Raw genomic sequence first — 19739 nt, 5'->3', positions numbered from 1 at the left:
TTAACAAACACATTTAGCACACACATAGCCTACAAGCCACTGATGTAGACCTTTGGAACATCTACATTTTTAAAAGCATAATAAATCCATGTAATATAGCCTACACCTTCACAATAAATCCATTATTTATTTCAGACAGGTCTAAAGAAGCATGATATGAAGAAAATGTTGTCTATTTCAGAAGAACAGAATAGCATACTCTGAGTTGTCCTTATGTTAGGGACTGATCTGGCTATGCCAAATGTCTGTGGGCTACACTAGTTCATTTAGCAGACAAGATTTTCTTAGAATTCTATGCCATTATTTTATAGTATGAAGAATAAAATTGAACAAGCTGAATAAAATAGAAAGGATATTTTCTCCAAACGATTTGAGGGAGTGCGCACATTCTGTGTTGAGCGGTTAACAAAGAAACAGCTACTCCTATATGCTTCATTTAGAGTTATTTATGTAACTTTAGTTGTGATACAAATGTTGGGCTATATGTTTTTATTTTTAATACATTCTAAGGCTGCATGATGCGACTCTAATGATGATTTGAAAAAAGTCGCATGAAAGGCATGAGTTCTGCTTTGTTTCTTTTGCAGGCTGTACACACTTCATCAGTCTCTCATTCACAATTTGACAAGCACTTGATAATGCCTAGACTTTTTCCCGGCAGCATCCCCTTTACGTGGCCTTAATACCCCCTAAAAAAATCTATGTATTTTGCGGCCAGTGGTTGTTGTGCTGTTGGGCTGAATATAATAATTGTAATTCCCTTCTCCCTGCGTGCTACATGCGCCAAAGCACTTCTCACTCACATTGCTCTCCGTCACCTGATCGGGTCACAGGCTACAAGTGAAGACAGACACATCCGGGACGCAACTGCGCTCGTCCTTTTCCAATTCCGAGGCGCATACTGAAGATATGTGAAGAACTTTCCACATTTGCTTTTCGTCAGCTAACAAGATGAATCGGCCTAATAAACAGCAAAAGTGCTAGTCTATGTCAATCGACTATCCCCCATAGTACAAAAGTATATAGGCCTATGGGCTAGGCTACATGAAGTGTGGGACTATGATTTGAAAAAGTTGCAAAAAAAAGATATGCATTGTTTCTTACCTTCCGCTGGGCATCATTCACAAGTGATAATATATCATTCACAAGTGATAGGCTAATATTGTCACCAATCAAACTATTGTTGATTTAATATCATGTCTTTACATACACTAAATAAGAGTTTAAAAAATACATGTTATCTATGCACTTAAATAGCGAATGGAGGACGCTTTTCCTGTGGTTCATTTTCATGCCAGCCAGGTAGGCTATACTCCTGTTGTAAAGAGAAGGAATGTGCTTAATAATAGGAAAGTTGAGAAATAAATATAGCTGTCCTAGCCTATAGAAAGCTGATGGGATCCTCCTTTTTAATACAGACCATCACTCTGTTTTCTCACACAATTGCATAGCCTATAGAAATGTTGCACAACATGAGCTCATGGGCTCTCATGGCGTGTTTGATTAGATTTTCGATTACATTTGCATTGATGTCAGAGTGATTAGAGGGACAATAGAGGGCTGAGCACCAGGCAGTTAGCAAGTTTCGTAGGCTACTAATGACCATCAGCAGCACCAGAGCTTGGAGAAGCCTAATTACCGTGGAATTTGACTGCCTTCATGACTTGTGACCGCTGGTGTGCGAAAAAAGGGTCCCCGTAACAGCCCTAGGCCTGGCACCTATTACCATACACCGTTCAAAGGCACTTCCATCTTTTGTCTTGCCCGTTCACCCTCTGAATGGTATACATACACAATTCATGTCTCAATTGTCTCAAAGCTTAAAAATCCTTATTTAACCTGTCTCCTCCCCTTCATCTACACTGATTGAAGTGGATTTAACAAGTGACATCAATGAGGGATCATAGCTTTTACCTGGATTCACCTGGTCAGTCTATGTCATGGAAAGAGCAGGTGTTCTTAATGTTTTGTATACTCAGTGATATTAATTACCGTATTCAATCAGGGTCCACCCCCAAGCACCTAAACAAAGAAGCATTGATTTGGTAGAACAGTACACTCTTAGAAAAAAAGGTGCTATCTAGAACCTTAAAGGGTTCTTCGGCTGTCCCCCTAGGAGAACCCTTTGAAGAACCCTTTTGGTTCGAGGTAGAGCCCCTTTGGGTTCAATGTAGAACCCTTTCTACAGAGGGTTCTACATATAACCCAAAATGATTCTATCTGGAACCCAAAAGGGCTCTAACTTGAACCAAAAAGGGTTCTCCTATGGGGACAGCTGAATAACCTTTTGGAACCCTTTTTTCTAGGAGTGTAGCACCTTAATTAACCCCTTAGTCAAAGGGACACCTTATGGCCACAGTTATGCAAACCTTCAATGATGTAGTCCCAGTGGGAGCTGTCACATTTGGTTTATTACACTGTTGCTTATCTCAATACATGCAAACCACCCATTTATTGACTGCTTACTTGTTCTGATAAAATGAGCTAGAGAAAAAATATTTTTCCAAGTAAAATTAGGAGCATGGAATTAGAAAGAGGTGGACAGTCCCCAACAGAGCTGAGGAGAGAAGTGACATTGATCCGCACAAATACATTTCCGTGAAGCCTGTGTAGCGGACAGCCTTGGACTTTCCACCATATCCTCCGTTGATAGCGTGAGTAAAACTTAAATGACTGTTCATTATCGTTAATTAAGCCTTGGTCCTGACAACACACTGCCATTTTTTTGTAATTAAATAGCCTACTAATGGGAGATGATACAATGAATCTCAAACAACAATATAAACAATCTACAGTATACTATGTTGCTTTTCTTTCGACATGGCGGTACTTGGGTTTGAACTATAGAAAATGGAATAGGAGAGGATTTCATGGATGGTTTCATTTTCATTTCAACATTTCATCAGCAAGCTGCATCCATTACATCATCATTTGAGATAATAAACTCAGCAAAAAAATAAACGTCCCTTTTTCAGGACCCTGTCTTTCAAAGATAATTCGTAAAAATCCAAATAACTTCACAGATCTTCATTGTAAAGGGTTTAAACACTGTTTCCCATGCTTGTTCAATGAACCATAAACAATGAATGAACATGCACCCGTGGAAGAGTCGTTAAGACACTAACAGCTTACAGACGGTAGGCAATTAAGGTCACAGTTATGAAAACTTAGGACACTAAAGAGGCCTTTCTACTGACTCTGAAAAACACCAAAAGAAAGATGCCCAGGGTCCCTGCTCATCTGCGTGAACGTGCCTTAGGCATGCTGCAAGGAGGCATGAGGACTGCAGATGTGGCCAGGGCAATACATTGCAATGTCCATACTGTGAGAAGCCTAAGACAGTGCTACAGGGAGACAGGACGGACAGCTGATCGTCCTCGCAGTGGCAGACAACGTGTAACAACACCTGCACAGTGCATCTGAACATCACACCTGTGGGACAGGTACAGGATGGCAACAACAACTGCCCGAGTTACACCAGGAACGCACAATCCCTCCATCAGTGCTCAGACTGTCCTCAATAGGCTGAGAGAGGCTGGACTGAGGGCTTGTAGGCCTGTTGTAAGGCAGGTCCTCACCAGTCATCACCAGCAACAACGTTGCCTATGGGCACAAACCCACCGTTGCTGGACAAGACAGGACTGGCAAAAAGTGCTCTTCACTGACGAGTCTGGGTTTTGTCTCACCAGGGTTGATGGTCGGATTCGCGTTTATTGTCGAAGGAATGAGCGTTACACCGAGGCCTGTACTCTGGAGCGGGATCGATTTGGAGGTGGAGGGTCCGTCATGGTCTGGGGCGGTGTGTCACAGCATCATCGGACTGAGCTTGTTGTCATTGCAGGCAATCTCAACGCTGTGCGTTACAGGGAAGACATCCTCCTCCATCATGTGGTACCCTTCCTGCAGGCTCATCCTGACATGACCTTCCAGCATGACAATGCCACCAGCCATACTGCTCGTTCTGTGCGTGATTTCCTGCAAGACAGGAATGTCAGTGTTCTGCCATGGCCAGCGAAGAGCCCTGATCTCAATCCCATTGAGCACGTCTGGGACCTGTTGGATCGGAGGGTGAGGGCTAGGGCCATTCCCCCCAGAAATGTCCGGGAACTTGCAGGTGCCTTGGTGGAAGAGTGGGGTAACATCTCACAGCAAGAACTGGCAAATCTGGTGCAGTCCATGAGGAGGAGATGCACTGCAGTACTTAATGCAGCTGGTGGCCACACCAGATACTGACTGTTACTTTTGATTTTGACCCCCCCTTTGTTCAGGGACACATTATTCCATTTCTGTTAGTCACATGTCTGTGGAACTTGTTCAGTTTATATCTCAGTTATTGAATCTTGTTATGTTCATACAAATATTTACACATGTTAAGTTTGCTGAAAATAAACGCAGTTGACAGTGAGAGGACGTTTCTTTTTTTGCTGAGTTTAGTTGATCTTAATTTAAAGTTGACAATTTTTCAGCTAAAACTGTGTGCTATATGATCAAATATAGATAATAGTTTCTGTCGTTCTCTGCTGGTCCTCAGTTGAGAGCCATGGTGGTGAGGAGTGAGGTTATTCTGTCTGTCTACATCACCTTCCTGATGGGCCTGCCTGGCAACATCCTGGCACTCTACGCATTCAGCGTCAAGATCCACAAAAAGCCCACTCCTACAGACATCCTCCTGCTCAACCTGACTGTGTCCGACTTCATCTTCCTGCTCTTCCTGCCCCTCAAGATGCATGAGGCAGCCTCCGGCATGGTCTGGACTCTCCCCAGCTCTCTCTACAACATTACCTCTTTCGTCTTCTTCTCCTCCACCATCTACACAAGCTCCTTCCTGCTGATGGTGGTCAGTGTTGACCGCTACCTGTGTGTGGCCTTCCTGTTCAGGACAGGCTCGGCCACAAGCCCTTATACGGAGTGTTGAGCAGCCTAGTGGTGTGGGTCTTCAGCTCGGACCACCTCTGCTTCATCTACATCATGGAGAACCAGTCAGCGATGGATGAGGGCCTCACCTCATCTGATTTCTATGCCTGCTATGACAACTTCACCCAGGAGCAGCTGAAGGTGGTGCTCCCCATGCGCTTGGAGCTGTGTATGGTTCTATACATCGTGCCACTGCTGGTCTGTGTGTTCTGCTACCTGAAATTCATCCTCATCCTCAATAGGACCCCCAACCTTCGTGCAGAGAAAAGGAAGAGAGCCGTCAAAATGGCAATGGGGACCCTACTGGTTTTTGTTGTCTGCTTCCTGCCCTATAATGTCACCCATGTACAGGGGTTCATCATCCAAGACGACGTGGAGTGGCGGCTCTAAGCTCTGCTCCTGACCACGGTCAACACCGTTCTGGATCCTGTGACATTCTACTTCTCCTCCTCCACGTTCCAAGCCACCATGAAGAGGATCCTGACTGGGAAGCGAAGGAACAGCTCCCCTGGTGTCTTCATAACAGATTGAAACAACACTAGAGACATAGAGGGACAAGTTAACCCACACACAACTGAGGGAGTTTTTTCTGACAACTGAAGACTTCCTAATATGGATGCCGTATTAGGGGGCAGACAGTCACCAGTTCACAGACAATAATGTAGACTAGAGAGAGACCTGCTAGAATCTCACTGCTCACTTGACTCTGAAGCTAAGCAGGGTTGGTCCTAGTCGGTCCCTGGATGGGAGACCAGATGCTACTGGAAGTGGTGTTGGAGGGCTAGTAGAAGGCACTCTATCCTCTGATCAAAAAAAATATCCCAATGCCCCTGGGCAGTGATTGGGGACATTGCCCTGTGTAGGGTGCCGTCTTTCGGATGGGACATTAAACGGGTGTCTTGACTCTCTGTGGTCACTAAAAATCCCATGGCACTTAATGTAAGAGTATCGGTGTTAACCCCGGTGTCCTGGCTAAATTCCCAATCTGACCATCATGGCCACCTAATTATCCCCAGGTTCCAATTGGCTCATTCATCCCCCTTCTTTCCCCTGTAACTATTCCCCAGGTCATTGCTGTAAATGAGAATGTGTTCTCAGTCAACGTACAGTGGGGAAAAAAAGTATTTAGTCAGCCATTAATTGTGCAAGTTCTCCCACTTAAAAAGATGAGAGAGGCCTGTAATTTTCATCATAGGTACACGTCAACCATGACAGACAAAATGAGAATTTTATTTCCAGAAAATCACATTGTAGGATTTTTAATGAATTTATTGGCAAATTATGGTGGAAAATAAGTATTTGGTCAATAACAAAAGTTTCTCAATACTTTGTTATATACCCTTTGTTGGCAATGACACAGGTCAAACGTTTTCTGTAAGTCTTCACAAGGTTTTCACACACTGTTGCTGGTATTTTGGCCCATTCCTCCATGCAGATCTCCTCTAGAGCAGTGATGTTTTGGGGCTGTCGCTGGGCAACACGGACTTTCAACTCCCCTCCAAATATTTTCTATGGGGTTGAGATCTGGAGACTGGCTAGGCCACTCCAGGACCTTGAAATGCTTCTTCACGAAGCCACTCCTTCGTTGCCCGGGCGGTGTGTTTGGGATCATTGTCATGCTGAAAGACCCAGCCACATTTCATCTTCAATGCCCTTGCTGATGGAAGGAGGTTTTCACTCAAAATCTCACGATACATGGCCCCATTCATTCTTTCCTTTACACTGATTAGTCGTCCTGGTCCCTTTGCAGAAAAACAGCCCCAAAGCATGATGTTTCCACCCCCATGCTTCACAGTAGGTATGGTGTTCTTTGGATGCAACTCAGCATTCTTTGTCCTCCAAACACGACGAGTTGAGTTTTTACCAAAAAGTTCTATTTTGGTTTCATCTGACCATATGACATTCTCCCCAATCCTCTTCTGGATCATCCAAATGCACTCTAGCAAACTTCAGACGGGCCTGGATATGTACTGGCTTAAGCAGGGGGACACGTCTGGCACTGCAGGATTTGAGTCCCTGGCGGCGTAGTGTGTTACTGATGGTAGGCTTTGTTACTTTGGTCCCAGCTCTCTGCAGGTCATTCACTAGGTCCCCCCGTGTGGTTCTGGGATTTTTGCTCACCGTTCTTGTGATCATTTTGACCCCACGGGGTGAGATCTTGCATGGAGCCCCAGATCGAGGGAGATTATCAGTGGTCTTGTGTGTCTTCCATTTCCTAATAATTGCTCCCACAGTTGATTTCTTCAAACCAAGCTGCTTACCTATTGCAGATTCAGTCTTCCCAGCCTGGTGCAGGTCTACAATTTTGTTTCTGGTGTCCTTTGACAGCTCTTTGGACTTGGCCATAGTGGAGTTTGGAGTGTGACTGTTTGAGGTTGTGGACAGGTGTATTTTATACTGATAACAAGTTCAAACAGGTGCCATTAATACAGGTAACGAGTGGAGGACAGAGGAGCCTCTTAAAGAAGAAGTTACAGGTCTGTGAGAGCCAGAAATCTTGCTTGTTTGTAGGTGACCAAATACTTATTTTCCACCATAATTTGCAAATAAATTCATTAAAAATCCTACAATGTGATTTTCTGGAAAAATATTTCTCAATTTGTCTGTCAAAGTTGACATTGGTATTTCAGGGGTTAGATCAGCTTTAATATTGCAGATAGATTGTAACTTCCATCATTGTAATTGTCTGCATCACTTCCAATCCCCCATATGTTTTTTTTTTTTTCTTCTCTCATATATATATACAGTGCGGAGAACAAGTATTTGATACACTGCCGATTTTGCAGGTTCTCCTACTTACAAAGCATGTAGAGATCTGTAATTTTTATTATAGGTACACTTCAACTGTGAGAGACGGAATTTAAAACAAAAATCCAGAAAATCACATTGTATGATTTTTAAGTAATTAATTTGCATTTTATTGCATGACATAAGTATTTGATACATCAGAAAAGCACAACTTAATATTTGGTACAGAAACCTTTGTTTGCAATTACAGAGATCATACGTTTCTTGTAGGTCTTGACCAGGTTTGCACACACTGCAGCAGGGATTTTGGCCCACTCCTCCATACAGACCTTCTCCAGATCCTTCACGTTTCGGGGCTATCGCTGAGCAATACAGACTTTCAGCTCCCTCCAAAGATTTTATATTGGGTTCAGGTCTGGAGACTGGCTAGGTCACTCCAGGACCTTGAGATGCTTCTTATGGAGCCACTCCTTAGTTGCCCTGGCTGTGTGTTTCGGGTCGTTGTCATGCTGGAAGACCCAGCCACGACCCATCTTCAATGCTCTTACTGAGTAAAGGAGGTTGTTGGCCAAGATCTCGCGATACATGGCCCCATCCATCCTCCCCTCAATACTGTGCAGTCGTCCTGTCCCTTTTGCAGAAAAGCATCCCCAAAGAATGATCTTTCCACCTCCATGCTTCACGGTTGGGATGGTGTTCTTGGGGTTGTACTCATCCTTCTTCTTCCTCCAAACACGGCGAGTGGAGTTTAGACCAAAAAGCTCTATTTTCGTCTCATCAGACCACATGACCTTCTCCCATTCCTCCTCTGGAGCATCCAGATGGTCATTGGCAAACTTCAGACGGGCCTGGACATGGGCTGGCTTGAGCAGGGGGACCTTGTGTGTGCGCTGCAGGATTTTAATCCATGACAGCGTAGTGTGTTACTAATGGTTTTCTTTGAGACTGTGGTCCCAGCTCTCTTCAGGTCATTGACCAGGTTCTGCCATGTAGTTCTGGGCTGATCCCTCACCTTCTTCATGATCATTGATGCCCCACAAGGTGAGATCTTGCATGGAGCCCCAGACCAAGGGTGATTGACCGTCATCTTGAACTTCTTCCATTTTCTAATAATTGCGCCAACAGTTGTTGCCTTCTCACCAAGCTGCTTGTCTATTGTCCTGTAGCCCATCCCAGCCTTGTGCAGGTCTACAATTTTATCCTTGATGTCCTTACACAGCTCTCTGGTCTTGGCCATTGTGGAGAGGTTGGAGTCTGTTTCATTGAGTGTGTGGACAGGTGTCTTTTATACAGGTAACGAGTTCAAACAGGTGCAGTTAATACAGGTAATGAGTGGAGAACAGGAGGGCTTCTTAAAGAAAAACTTACAGGTCTGTGAGAGCCGGAATTCTTACTGGTTGGTAGGTGATCAAATACTTATGTCATGCAATAAAATGCAAATTAATTACTTAAAAATCATACAATGGGATTTTCTGGATTTTTGTTTTAGATTCCGTCTCTCACAGTTGAAGTGTACCTATTATAAAAATTACAGACCTCTACATGCTTTGTAATTAGGAAAACCTGCAGTGTATCAAATACTTGTTCTCCCCACTGTGTATATATATATATATATATACAGTGAGGGAAAAAAGTATTTGATCCCCTGCTGATTTTGTACGTTTGCCCACTGACAAAGAAATTATCAGTCTATAATTTTAATGGTAGGTTAATTTGAACAGTGAGAGACTGAATAACAACAACAAAAATCCAGAAAAACGCATGTCAAAAATGTTATAAATTGATTTGCATTTTAATGAGGGAAATAAGTATTTGACCCCCTCTCAATCAGAAAGATTTCTGGCTCCCAGGTGTCTTTTATACAGGTAACGAGCTGAGATTAGGAGCACACTCTTAAAGGGAGTGCTCCTAATCTCGGCTTGTTACCTGTATAAAAGACACCTGTCCACAGAAGCAATCAATCAATCAGATTCCAAACTCTCCACCATGGCCAAGACCAAAGAGCTCTCCAAGGATATCAGGGACAAGATTATAGACCTACACAAGGCTGGAATGGGCTACAAGACCATCGCCAAGCAGCTTGGTGAGAAGGTGACAACAGTTGGTGCGATTTTTCGCAAATGGAAGAAACACAAAATAACTGTCAATCTTCCTCGGCTTGGGGCTCCATGCAAGATCTCACCTCGTGGAGTTGCAATGATCATGAGAACGGTGAGGAATCAGCCCAGAACTACACGGGAGGATCTTGTCAATGATCTCAAGGCAGCTGGGACCATAGTCACCAAGAAAACAATTGGTAACACACTACGCCGTGAAAAACTGAAATCCTGCAGCGCCCGCAAGGTCCCCCTGCTCAAGAAAGCACGTATACAGGGCCGTCTGAAGTTTGCCAATGAACATCTGAATGATTCAGAGGAGAACTGGGTGAAAGTGTTGTGGTCAGATGAGACCAAAATCGAGCTCTTTGGCATCAACTCAACTCGCCATGTTTGGAGGAGGACGAATGCTGCCTATGACCCCAAGAACACCATCCCCACCGTCAAACATGGAGGTGGAAACATTATGCTTTGGGGGTGTTTTTCTGCTAAGACAGGACAACTTCACCGCATCAAAGGGACGATGAACGGGGCCATGTACCGTCAAATCTTGGGTGAGAACCTCCTTCCCTCAGCCAGGGCATTGAAAATGGTCGTGGATGGGTATTCCAGCATGACAATGACCCAAAACACACAGCCAAGGCAACAAAGGAGTGGCTCAAGAAGAAGCACATTAAGGTCCTGGAGTGGCCTAGCCAGTCTCCAGACCTTAATCCCATAGAGAATCTGTGGAGGGAGCTGAAGGTTCGAGATGCCAAACGTCAGCCTCGAAACCTTAATGACTTGGAGAAGATCTGCAAAGAGGAGTGGGACAAAATCCCTCCTGAGATGTGTGCAAACCTGGTGGCCAACTACAAGAAACGTCTGACCTCTGTGATTGCCAACAAGGGTTTTGCCACCAAGTACTAAGTCATGTTTTGCAGAGGGGTCAAATACTTATTTCCCTCATTAACATGCAAATCCATTTTTAACATTTTTTTACATTAGTTTTTCTGGATTTTTTTGTTGTTATTCTGTCTCTCACTGTTCAAATAAACCTACCATTAAAATTATAGACTGATCATGTCTTTGTCAGTGGGTAAACGTACAAAATCAGCAGGGGATCAAATACTTTTTCCCCTCACTGTACTTATTATGGACACAGCATGTCTTACACTAGTTATCTTGTTGTTATTAGTTGTTGTTATTAGTCCCATCCTTCAGCTCCATTCAACACCTCCCATCTATCTCTTAACACCATCCATATTGGATTTCTATTTGCCATAAATTTTTCAACTGTACTGTGATGTTTTACAAATGTTCTGAACCTTTCTATTCTCATTGTTTCTACAGTTTGTGAATTGAAAATAAACATCTTTGCTAAAAGTATTATTATATTATTGATCGATTGACTATGACTTTTCAGATCACCCAGTAGTGCTATCTGCATGGTCAGCTCCATGCAAATATTGCAATCATTCAGCCATTCCTGGACCTGTGTCCAGAAACAAGCTACAAATGGACAGTACCAAAACAAATGATCTAATGATTCTGTCTCTTCACAGCCAAATCTGCAGAGCTGGGAAGATTTTATCCCCCATACAAATAACATTCTATTGGTAGCAAGAATTGTATATAATAATTTAAATTGAAAAATTGTAAGTTTTGAATCCGGCGTCGTTTTGCGTATCAGTTCATAAACACTATGCCATGGGATCGGTACGTCAAAATCTCTTCCCAACTATTTTGCAATCTATATGGGACGGCTGTCAATCTTTTGGTCCTTAAATGAAACTGGTAAACTTTTTTATTTATCACAATTTTCTTTAACCAATTATGTTCTTTAATGCAAGGCCGACAGACAAGTTCCTTACTTTTTCCTCCTTCCACTTTCCTCTTCCATTTTTGCAGTAATGCTGCAATTATTTGGTTGTAATTTTGGGTAGAGCAGACATTTCCATATTTTTTTGTTAGCTGCATGTGCAACATAACTCCACCATTCCTACCGATAATATCATTTATGAAGATTATACCTTTTTTTTAAATTTTCTAAAAAATATAATGTTTTTTTTTATCAATTAGTATATTTGAGTTTAACCACAATATGTGTTGCAATATTTGTTCTGGAGGATTAAATTGAAATTGTAACCAACTTTCTATGGCTTGTTTTAGAAATAGTGATATTTGGGAGATGATTTCCTTTTCAAATACCTGAAAGTGAGGGGTTGTAATCTGAATAAAGGGAAAAAGTCCCTTCTTGAACATTGGGTGAGACAATCTTACTAGTTTGCTAGAGAACCAGTTCGGATTTAAGTTTAATTTTTGTATGACTGAAACTTTTAGTGATAGGTCAAATGCTTTAATATTTAATCATTTCTGTCCTCCTAATTCATATTCATTATATAAATAGGCCCGTTTAATTTTGTCTGGCTTGCCATTCCAAATAAAATGGAATATTATTTTCTCATATAATTTTAAAAAACTGTTCGCTAGGCGTAGGCAAGACAATAAGCAAATAGGTAAACTGGGATAATACTAAAGAGTTAATCAGGGTGATTTTTCCACAAATTGACAGGTATTTACCTTTCCATGGTAGCAAGATCTTATCTATTTTTGCTAACTTTCTATTACATTTTTTTGGAGTGAGATCATTTATTTCATTTGGGATATGTATTCTGAGTATATTCACATCACCATCAGACCATTTTATTTGTAAACTACATGGTAATGTAAAAATTGTATTTTTAGTGATCCAATACGTAATATAGTACATTTATCATAATTTGGTTGTAATCCAGAGAGGTTAGAAAAAAAATATATATCCTCTATGAGGCTGTGGAGGGATTCAAGTTGTGGATTTAAAAGAAAACATGAATCATCAGCTTACAATGACACCTTTATTTCACTCCTTCTTACACATATGTAATATCAGATGTAAACACAGCAATGTTTTGCATTTTAGTTAATAGTTACCATGCGCTCTCACATCCTCATGTTTGCAGACAACTGTTCAATGCGTCTGCAGTATACTCAGATGACACAGACCTCAGACAGGTCTGCTTGACTACTATATATGCTGGCACGTAACAGATCTTAAATTGAAAACTAAAATAGCACATTCTGCTGTTTTGACCAATATAAAAACCTCCTAAGGAAGCTTGACTGCACTTAGCTGAGCTCTCCAATTCCTGATTGAAAAGAAATACACATCTACAGCCAGGTAGGTTATGACCATTTGGAATTAAGAATGTGTTATGCTTCTCCCTTTAAGTTTTTCACTGTTGAGCTGCAAGTTTACTGTGGGGAGGATGTAGCTATAAGAATATTATGATTCCTTCATTGGTATTAAGACATTTGCTGAGATATTGTAACGAAAAATACATTGATCATTGAAAACAACTTACTTTTTATAATTTGAATATATGATAAGTGGACTCCCCTGAATTTGTGTTAATTTTTTTATTTGTTTATCTTATAGCTTCAGAGCCATGTTCGGGGTGAAAAGTGAGGTGATCCTGTCCATCTACATCATCATCTTCCTGATGGGCCTGCCTGCCAACATCCTGGCACTCTACGCCTTCAGCGTCAAGATCCACAACAAGCCCACTCCCACAGACATCCTCCTGCTCAACCTGACCGTGTCCGACCTCTCTTCCTCCTCTTCCTGCCTCTCAAGATGCATGAGGCGGCCTCCAACATGCTGTGGGACCTGCCCAAGTTCCTCTGCTCCATCACTTCCTTCACCTTCTTCTCCACTATCTACACCAGTTCTCTCCTGCTGATGGCTGTCAGTGTGGTCCGTTACCTGGCGGTGGCCTTCCCCGTCACCTACCGCCTGCTCCACAAACCTTTCTATTCTGTGGTGGCCAGCGCAATCATTTGGCTTCTCTCCATGGCCCACTGCAGCATTGTGTTCATCATCCAGCACCACTCCCCCAGCAACTCCTCCGTCTGCTACGAGAACTTTACCGAAAAACAGCTGGCCATCATCCTCCCGGTGCGTCTGGAGTTCTTCATCGTGCTTTGCTTGGTTCCTCTCATGGTTTGCATCTTCTGCTACCTCCGCTGTATCTGTATCCTGTACATGCGCCCAAGGATCAGCCCGGGCCAGAAGCAGAAGGCCATCGGGATGGCGCTGGGTACTCTGGCCGTGTTCCTGATGTGTGTCTTGCCCTACAACTTCTCACATCTGCTGGGTTTCTACACAAACTCCAGCCCCTCGTGGAGATACTACACCCTGCTGCTCAGCGCCTTCAACACCTGCCTGGACCCTATCATCTTCTACTTCTCCTCATCCAACTTCCGCATCACTACCAAGATATACATCTGCAAGATGCTGGGACTACGACAGGGTCAGGCTGCAATCCAAAGTGAAAGCACAAGAGCAGATTCGGGCCAAAAGGAGAAGGGACAGGATTGACCGTAATAGGGTTAACAATTTCATCTTAAATCGTAACTCCCTTTGTGACAGGGGGAATGAAAGCATGTTGTGTGCAACAATGGGAGGCAATTGAATGCAAGTTTAACAAAAAAATTTTTTACAGTAACTTGTTAAAAACATTTCTAGCCTATCTATCTATGGGTAACACAGGGTTTACGCATTATGCTCGACGCACTCAGTTTTCCAGCACAAAACACCAGAAAATTGCCTAAAAGAGTACAACCAGCTCACCTGCTTTTACACCATGATATGGCTATGTTATTAGATGTAATGTTTTTCTTTTCGAATCACTAATTTAAAAAGGAATAGTTTTACCATATTAAAACGAGAGTTCAGTTCATGTTACAGGGTTGAACATAAACCTGAGGGACAAATGTAAATGTCTCATTCAATTACATTAAATAAGTAAAAATCTTCAGACATTACTTTACCAAAGCAACATAATAACTAGGACTTTACAATGATGGTGAAAATCTTGTAATTAAGTAGATTCAAATCTTCGTAGAAGGTGAACAAACATGACATGGGACATGCCAAGATGGGGATTTTAATGAAAACACACTGCTATTAGAATTTGTTTAAAAAAAAATAAAAAAAATGCTTAGTTTAGTTAGAGCATATATGTATGTGATCCTAATGTTAAATTAGTGTTTTATTGAAATTACAAAATACACCCTATTCATGGAACGACCCAGCTACATACAGTATATTTCAAGATAATATGTAGATTGTGTTTTACACATTTCTGTGAACTGTACCTTTTTAGCCATTCATCTTTAAATGTTAAAATGTTTATATTCCATTTACAACAGTGAGCACTTCATACATGATTAATTTGTTTCATCACAGTAGCTTCTGTTACCCATTTTGAATTGCACACTATGTGAAAGCTTGGTTGTTATTCCTTTTAAATGATTCATTTGTTTGGTTAGAGTATGTTCTGTATACCCATTTGAATTGACACATAATGCTACATCTTTTCAACCTCCATTTGTATTGGCATGAATCTGCTAACATATTTGTGTTGCAAAGACCTTCCTGTACTCAAGAGTTTCAAGGTTGAATGTAAGAAAGAGTGTAAATGTTTTACTGTTTAAGAGAGTTACAGCTTTATTAAAATGACACGTAAACTGCTCAGGCAGAATCAAAACATTTTGTATTAATCTTTGGTTCTCAATTTTCTAGTACATTTTCTATATTTCAGTGATATTTCTATTGGTGTAAGCTTGATTATTTCATCATGTTGGAATTGCAGGGGCCAAAATGTCCCTGTTTTGCCATCTTTTCACTGGCTTTCCTCTCTCTTTTAGCGTGGGCCCGTCACTCTCCTGCATTCATGCATTCTGTAGGCACACATGTAAAATATACCTGCAAAATAAAAAGAATTCAAATCAACAACTGTCCAGCATCTGTGCTACTTGAGGTAGTTCCCATAGAGATATATAAAGAATAGTGTATAATCTGTTATCAATAAATACCAGCATTGTCTGCATGTTTCATCAATAAAACTACAACAATTGATGATATTCTGCAGTGTTTGGTTTGACTCGATTCAACTAGCATTTCTGGATTTCAAATAATTACTTATCCATAGATAAATAAATGAAAAGAGGGCACACTCCTTTATTTGCCATTGATCACTTCCATGACAGCATGGGCAGCTCCTCCATTTTGTCTAGTTGAATATTGTCTTCTTCTATGCATTTATCGGCGGTCTGTAAACAAGCGGAAAAGGAGCATACCGCCACCTACTGTGCGAGATTGTGTTTTGTCGAAACAGGCATACAGCCAAAGTTGGTGATTTACTGCCACATGCAGTGTTGGAATGTTTTCTCAGGAGTATAATTCTTTGGCAGATCCCTCCCGCTGACCTGGATGGAATTCTATGATCCTTCCTTAACCTACAGGAAGTCCCACCCAGTTGACACCTTTAAAATGGTGTAAGCTTTCAATGGTGCTGCCATGCTAAAACAGACTTTCTGGCAAGTGTGCCCTCTATCCATATTTATGTCTGTATCATTCTTACCTGCAAAGAAGGTCATTAGCAGTGCCACCCAGCCCAGTATGTAGGACCAGGAGAAGCGCCAGTCACCGAAGCGCTTCCCCAGGAAGTTCACCGTCACCCCAGTGTAGATGGCCATTGCAAGCAGAACAAAGAGAGCTGGCGGAGAGTAAGAGAGGAGACATTCAAATTAGGACTCCCAATTTACAGTAGATAGAACTGTAGGTAAAATAGCGGTCGGGTCAGTAAACATCGACATAATGATTTATCCTGGATTCATTTACATTTGTGTATTAAGGCTGGGAGTATTTCTGTCAGGGGTGCAACTTTCACTGGGGACATGTCTCCCCCACATTCTGAAATTGCATTTTTTTCCCTCCCAGTTTTATAATTGGAATGTGATACAAAACGAGGCAACGGTGTGCTTTAGGACCATGCAGACGTCTCCGAGTGGTCGGGTAGGCTGTTTGGAGTGTTTATCTGACTGGATAAAAAATATATATATATATCCCCCCCATCTTTTAAACCAAATTGCGCCCCTGATTTGTGTATTGTGTCTAACTCTGTTAGCTTCGCAATGTCCAGTGGGACTCACTGGAGACAAAGAACATGATCCCTGCAGCGAAGGAGCGGTTGAACCTCTCGAAGGCGGAGAAATGGGCGAAGGAGAGAATGCCTGCGATGATGCCCGCGAAGCACGACATGGCCGACAGGATCATGAAGGCACGGGTAGCATTCCAGTAGGCTAAGGACAGAGAGAGAGAGAGAGAGGAATAAAACAAGAAAACGAGAGGACAGATACCATTTCAAAGATTAGAGAAAGTCACAAGCCCACACGCCTGTGAAAACCGTGTCTTGACCCATTCATTCAGTCTAATGCTCCAATTGTTCCTTTTCACCCAAACTAGTGCCAGCCAATTAGAGCTAACGGGTGCATGATTTGCCTCCATAGTTAACTGTAAAAACATATTGAGTCTAAAAAACATATTGATTCTATTGAGTCTGAGTCTAATGACACTTGTTACTATTTCAGTCATTCAGTCATCTCCTTCATTACAGACCTCCTCGGTAGTCCTGGACATGGCTAAGACAGGCGTACAGCATTCATATTAGGAAGTCCTTCAACTAAGGGAGTTTCGTCTGACAACTGAGGGACTTCCTAATATGGATGCCATACAGGCAGTCCCAGCGGTCCTATGGGTCCCCAGTGCGCCCCACTCACCGATGCTGTCCGTCTGCATATAGCACTTGCCCGACATGCAGTACCTCCACAGGCCCTGGTGGGCGAAGCTGCCCGACAGGCGGTACTGCATCCAGTAGTCAGTCGCAGTCGAGACCACCAGCAGGATGTTCCCCACTATGGCGCAGAACAGACCCCCTCCCATGAAGCTGTGCATCCTGAGTGAAACTGCGGCGGCGGCGAGGCTCTACGCACTGCAGCGCACATAAAGGCAGAGGGACGGGGTCAATGGCACAGTCAATACAGGCAACCATCTAGCACAGGCAACACAGTCAGCCATCGGGCACAGGCAACACAGTAAACACCAGCCATGGGGCACAGGCAATACAGTCAGCCATTGGACGATGCAAGGCTTTGCGGATGCACTCAAAAAGTTGCAGGCAGCCAGGGTTGGGGTCAATTCCATATTAATTCAGTGAATTCAGGAAGTGAATTGCATGTCCAGAACTACAAATAGCTGTTTAAAGTCCAGGAAGTGATTGTTTTCACTTCCTGGATTGACTGAATTGAAATAGAATTGACCCCAGGCCTGCAGTCCACAATGGCACACACTATGCCTACAAACTAAACACAACATACAGAGACCTAGACAGAAGCATCAATGGTGCATAGAACCAGACAATGCAGGCAATGCTTCACTTGGCAACAGTGCAACTAGATGAAACAACACAGTATCACTTCCTTATTTGCAGAGATATTCAATAACACAGGATGGCAAAGTGTCTCTATAGTTGCACAGAGACAGTATGGATCCTATTTTGAACTGTACATGTTCCATTTCTGTAACACTGTGCAATCCACTTACGCTATCTACTACACCGCATGCACCTCAAACACATACAAAAATACACAAACACTCCACAACCATGGTTATACTGAAATATCTAAGTGTCACATTTGAAAGTGAGAGTGGAGGATGGGCAGTGGTGTAAGTATTTACCGGCTCCAAAAAATGCTCATGTAGATCTAACCAACAACAAATTATGGATACAAAAGCTGATAACACCTCTGGAACACCTCCATGTTTCCAGATCATAAAACTTCCATAGAGATTCCTTTATGGTTGAGGAAATGAAGAGCTAACTGTCTTACTCATTGTTCTTGCCTCCAGGCGGCACTAGAAAATAAACATTCAGTTCAGTGGGTTCAATGCAAAGTAAATACTATTTGCAATACAGTCAGACCAATCACCAAGGCCCTATGTACTTCAGAAACTAAAGGATGCCTCATAACTTGTGCATCCATCTTGGCCATCCATTCCATGTATTGTACTACATTCAACATGCTTGCATAGAAGTTACTTGAGGTCAAGCATTGAAGTCAATATCTGTAGAATGCTGAATGACTGCATTTATTTTAATGCATACTTTGAAATAAAATTAAATGGCAATGATTAAAGAAAAGTAATTGACTTATTTAGCTTTAGAGACTTAAGCATTATCTTATTCTGATTAGTACTGAATTATTTCAATTTAATTAGCCCTTAACCATTTCATTGCACTTCAGGACAAGTCTTTATTAGTCTTAGTCTAAAATATGCTTACATTCAGTAGCTCTGCTATTTTTCTCCGTGGACAGAAGTGTATCTCTTTGCCCACCTGTGCCCCACATGGCTACAATGCTTTATTCCACACAGATTTACTGTATACCCTTGCTTATTAGTCCAATCAGTCCAAACGGCCCAATCTGGCAACACAACGTAACAGCACCGGGGCTAAAGTACCAGGATGCATCTTACCTGAGTTCTTCAGGATAAATAAACCCTCTTAAGTGTCAACCTTCCGCAGGGAAAGAGTGAGAGAGAGAGAGAGAGAGAGAGTGCAAGCCTGGCGTGAGCAAAACGTCAAAGAGGACCCCCTAGGCCGAATTCCAAAAAGTTATCCCCTTCGCTTTTCTGTCTATGGAGGCAAAATCCTTTACAACAATCAGCAGTGAGAACAAATGCACTTGAGCTGGTGGGCGCAGAGGCACGTGGCTCTTTCCCATTGAGCGACCATGGGGACTGTTGGAGGGGGGGGTTGGGTTGATAGTATGGGACAGTGGGGGATGGGGGGGTTGGGGGAATGAGGCCGCCACCGGTGTGCCGTGGTCCCCTTTCTGTTGTTGTATCTGGTGTTCTGGAACTATGGTTGTGCAGAGGCTTGCAGTATACTGGGGATGGTCAATGCAACATGCTGAAGCTCACACTTTCTTTCAGTTGGAGGAGCACACTGTCATCTGTGGGCTGGGTATGGTGATGAGAACAGATACACGCTTAGAGAGAGCCCACACATGACCACACGCAAGGCTTAAAATAACTCCATCTCTCCATCTCGCTCT

At 42.5% G+C, this 19739-nt stretch overlaps 2 protein-coding genes and 1 pseudogene across 2 annotated transcripts; 2 read left to right on the top strand and 1 right to left on the bottom strand.

The window, feature by feature from the left end:
• The first annotated feature begins 4540 nt into the window (after positions 1-4540).
• LOC121561618 lies at positions 4541-5445 on the top strand (annotated as a pseudogene).
• Positions 5446-12648: 7203 nt separating this feature from the next.
• On the top strand, positions 12649-14432 carry si:ch211-231m23.4 (free fatty acid receptor 2). The gene is given in 2 exon segments (XM_041871614.2): positions 12649-13385; positions 13388-14432. Coding segments are annotated over 2 exon segments (930 nt in total). The 5' UTR covers positions 12649-13225; the 3' UTR covers positions 14158-14432.
• A 280-nt stretch (positions 14433-14712) lies between these two features.
• lim2.5 (lens intrinsic membrane protein 2.5) lies at positions 14713-19410 on the bottom strand. The gene is made up of 5 exons (XM_041871612.2): positions 19159-19410; positions 17403-17614; positions 16776-16925; positions 16205-16339; positions 14713-15546 (listed from the first exon to the last, which is right to left on the bottom strand). Exons 2-5 carry the CDS (start codon positions 17575-17577, stop codon positions 15485-15487), a joined length of 522 nt encoding a protein of 173 aa, XP_041727546.1. The 5' UTR covers positions 17578-17614; positions 19159-19410; the 3' UTR covers positions 14713-15484.
• Between the last annotated feature and the right edge of the window lie 329 nt (positions 19411-19739).

This window comes from Coregonus clupeaformis, unplaced genomic scaffold (assembly GCF_020615455.1).
Source record: "Coregonus clupeaformis isolate EN_2021a unplaced genomic scaffold, ASM2061545v1 scaf0640, whole genome shotgun sequence".
In the NCBI taxonomy this organism is placed as follows: domain Eukaryota; kingdom Metazoa; phylum Chordata; class Actinopteri; order Salmoniformes; family Salmonidae; genus Coregonus; species Coregonus clupeaformis.
The sequence above is the reverse complement of the archived record's forward strand: the minus strand, read 5'-3'. Positions and strand labels throughout refer to the sequence as shown.

What these genes read in the sequence shown, in the direction of transcription:
- lim2.5 (XM_041871612.2), bottom strand. Translation starts at nt 17,577, where the DNA reads ATGCACAGCTTCATGGGAGGGGGTCTGTTCTGCGCCATAGTGGGGAAC. An exon ending in TATGCAGACGGACAGCATCG is followed by an intron (nt 16,926 to 17,402) that starts GTGAGTGGGGCG and finishes CTCTGTCCTTAG; the next exon opens with CCTACTGGAATGCTACCCGT. An exon ending in GCTAATGACCTTCTTTGCAG is followed by an intron (nt 15,547 to 16,204) that starts GTAAGAATGATA and finishes TTTATTTTGCAG; the next exon opens with GTATATTTTACATGTGTGCC.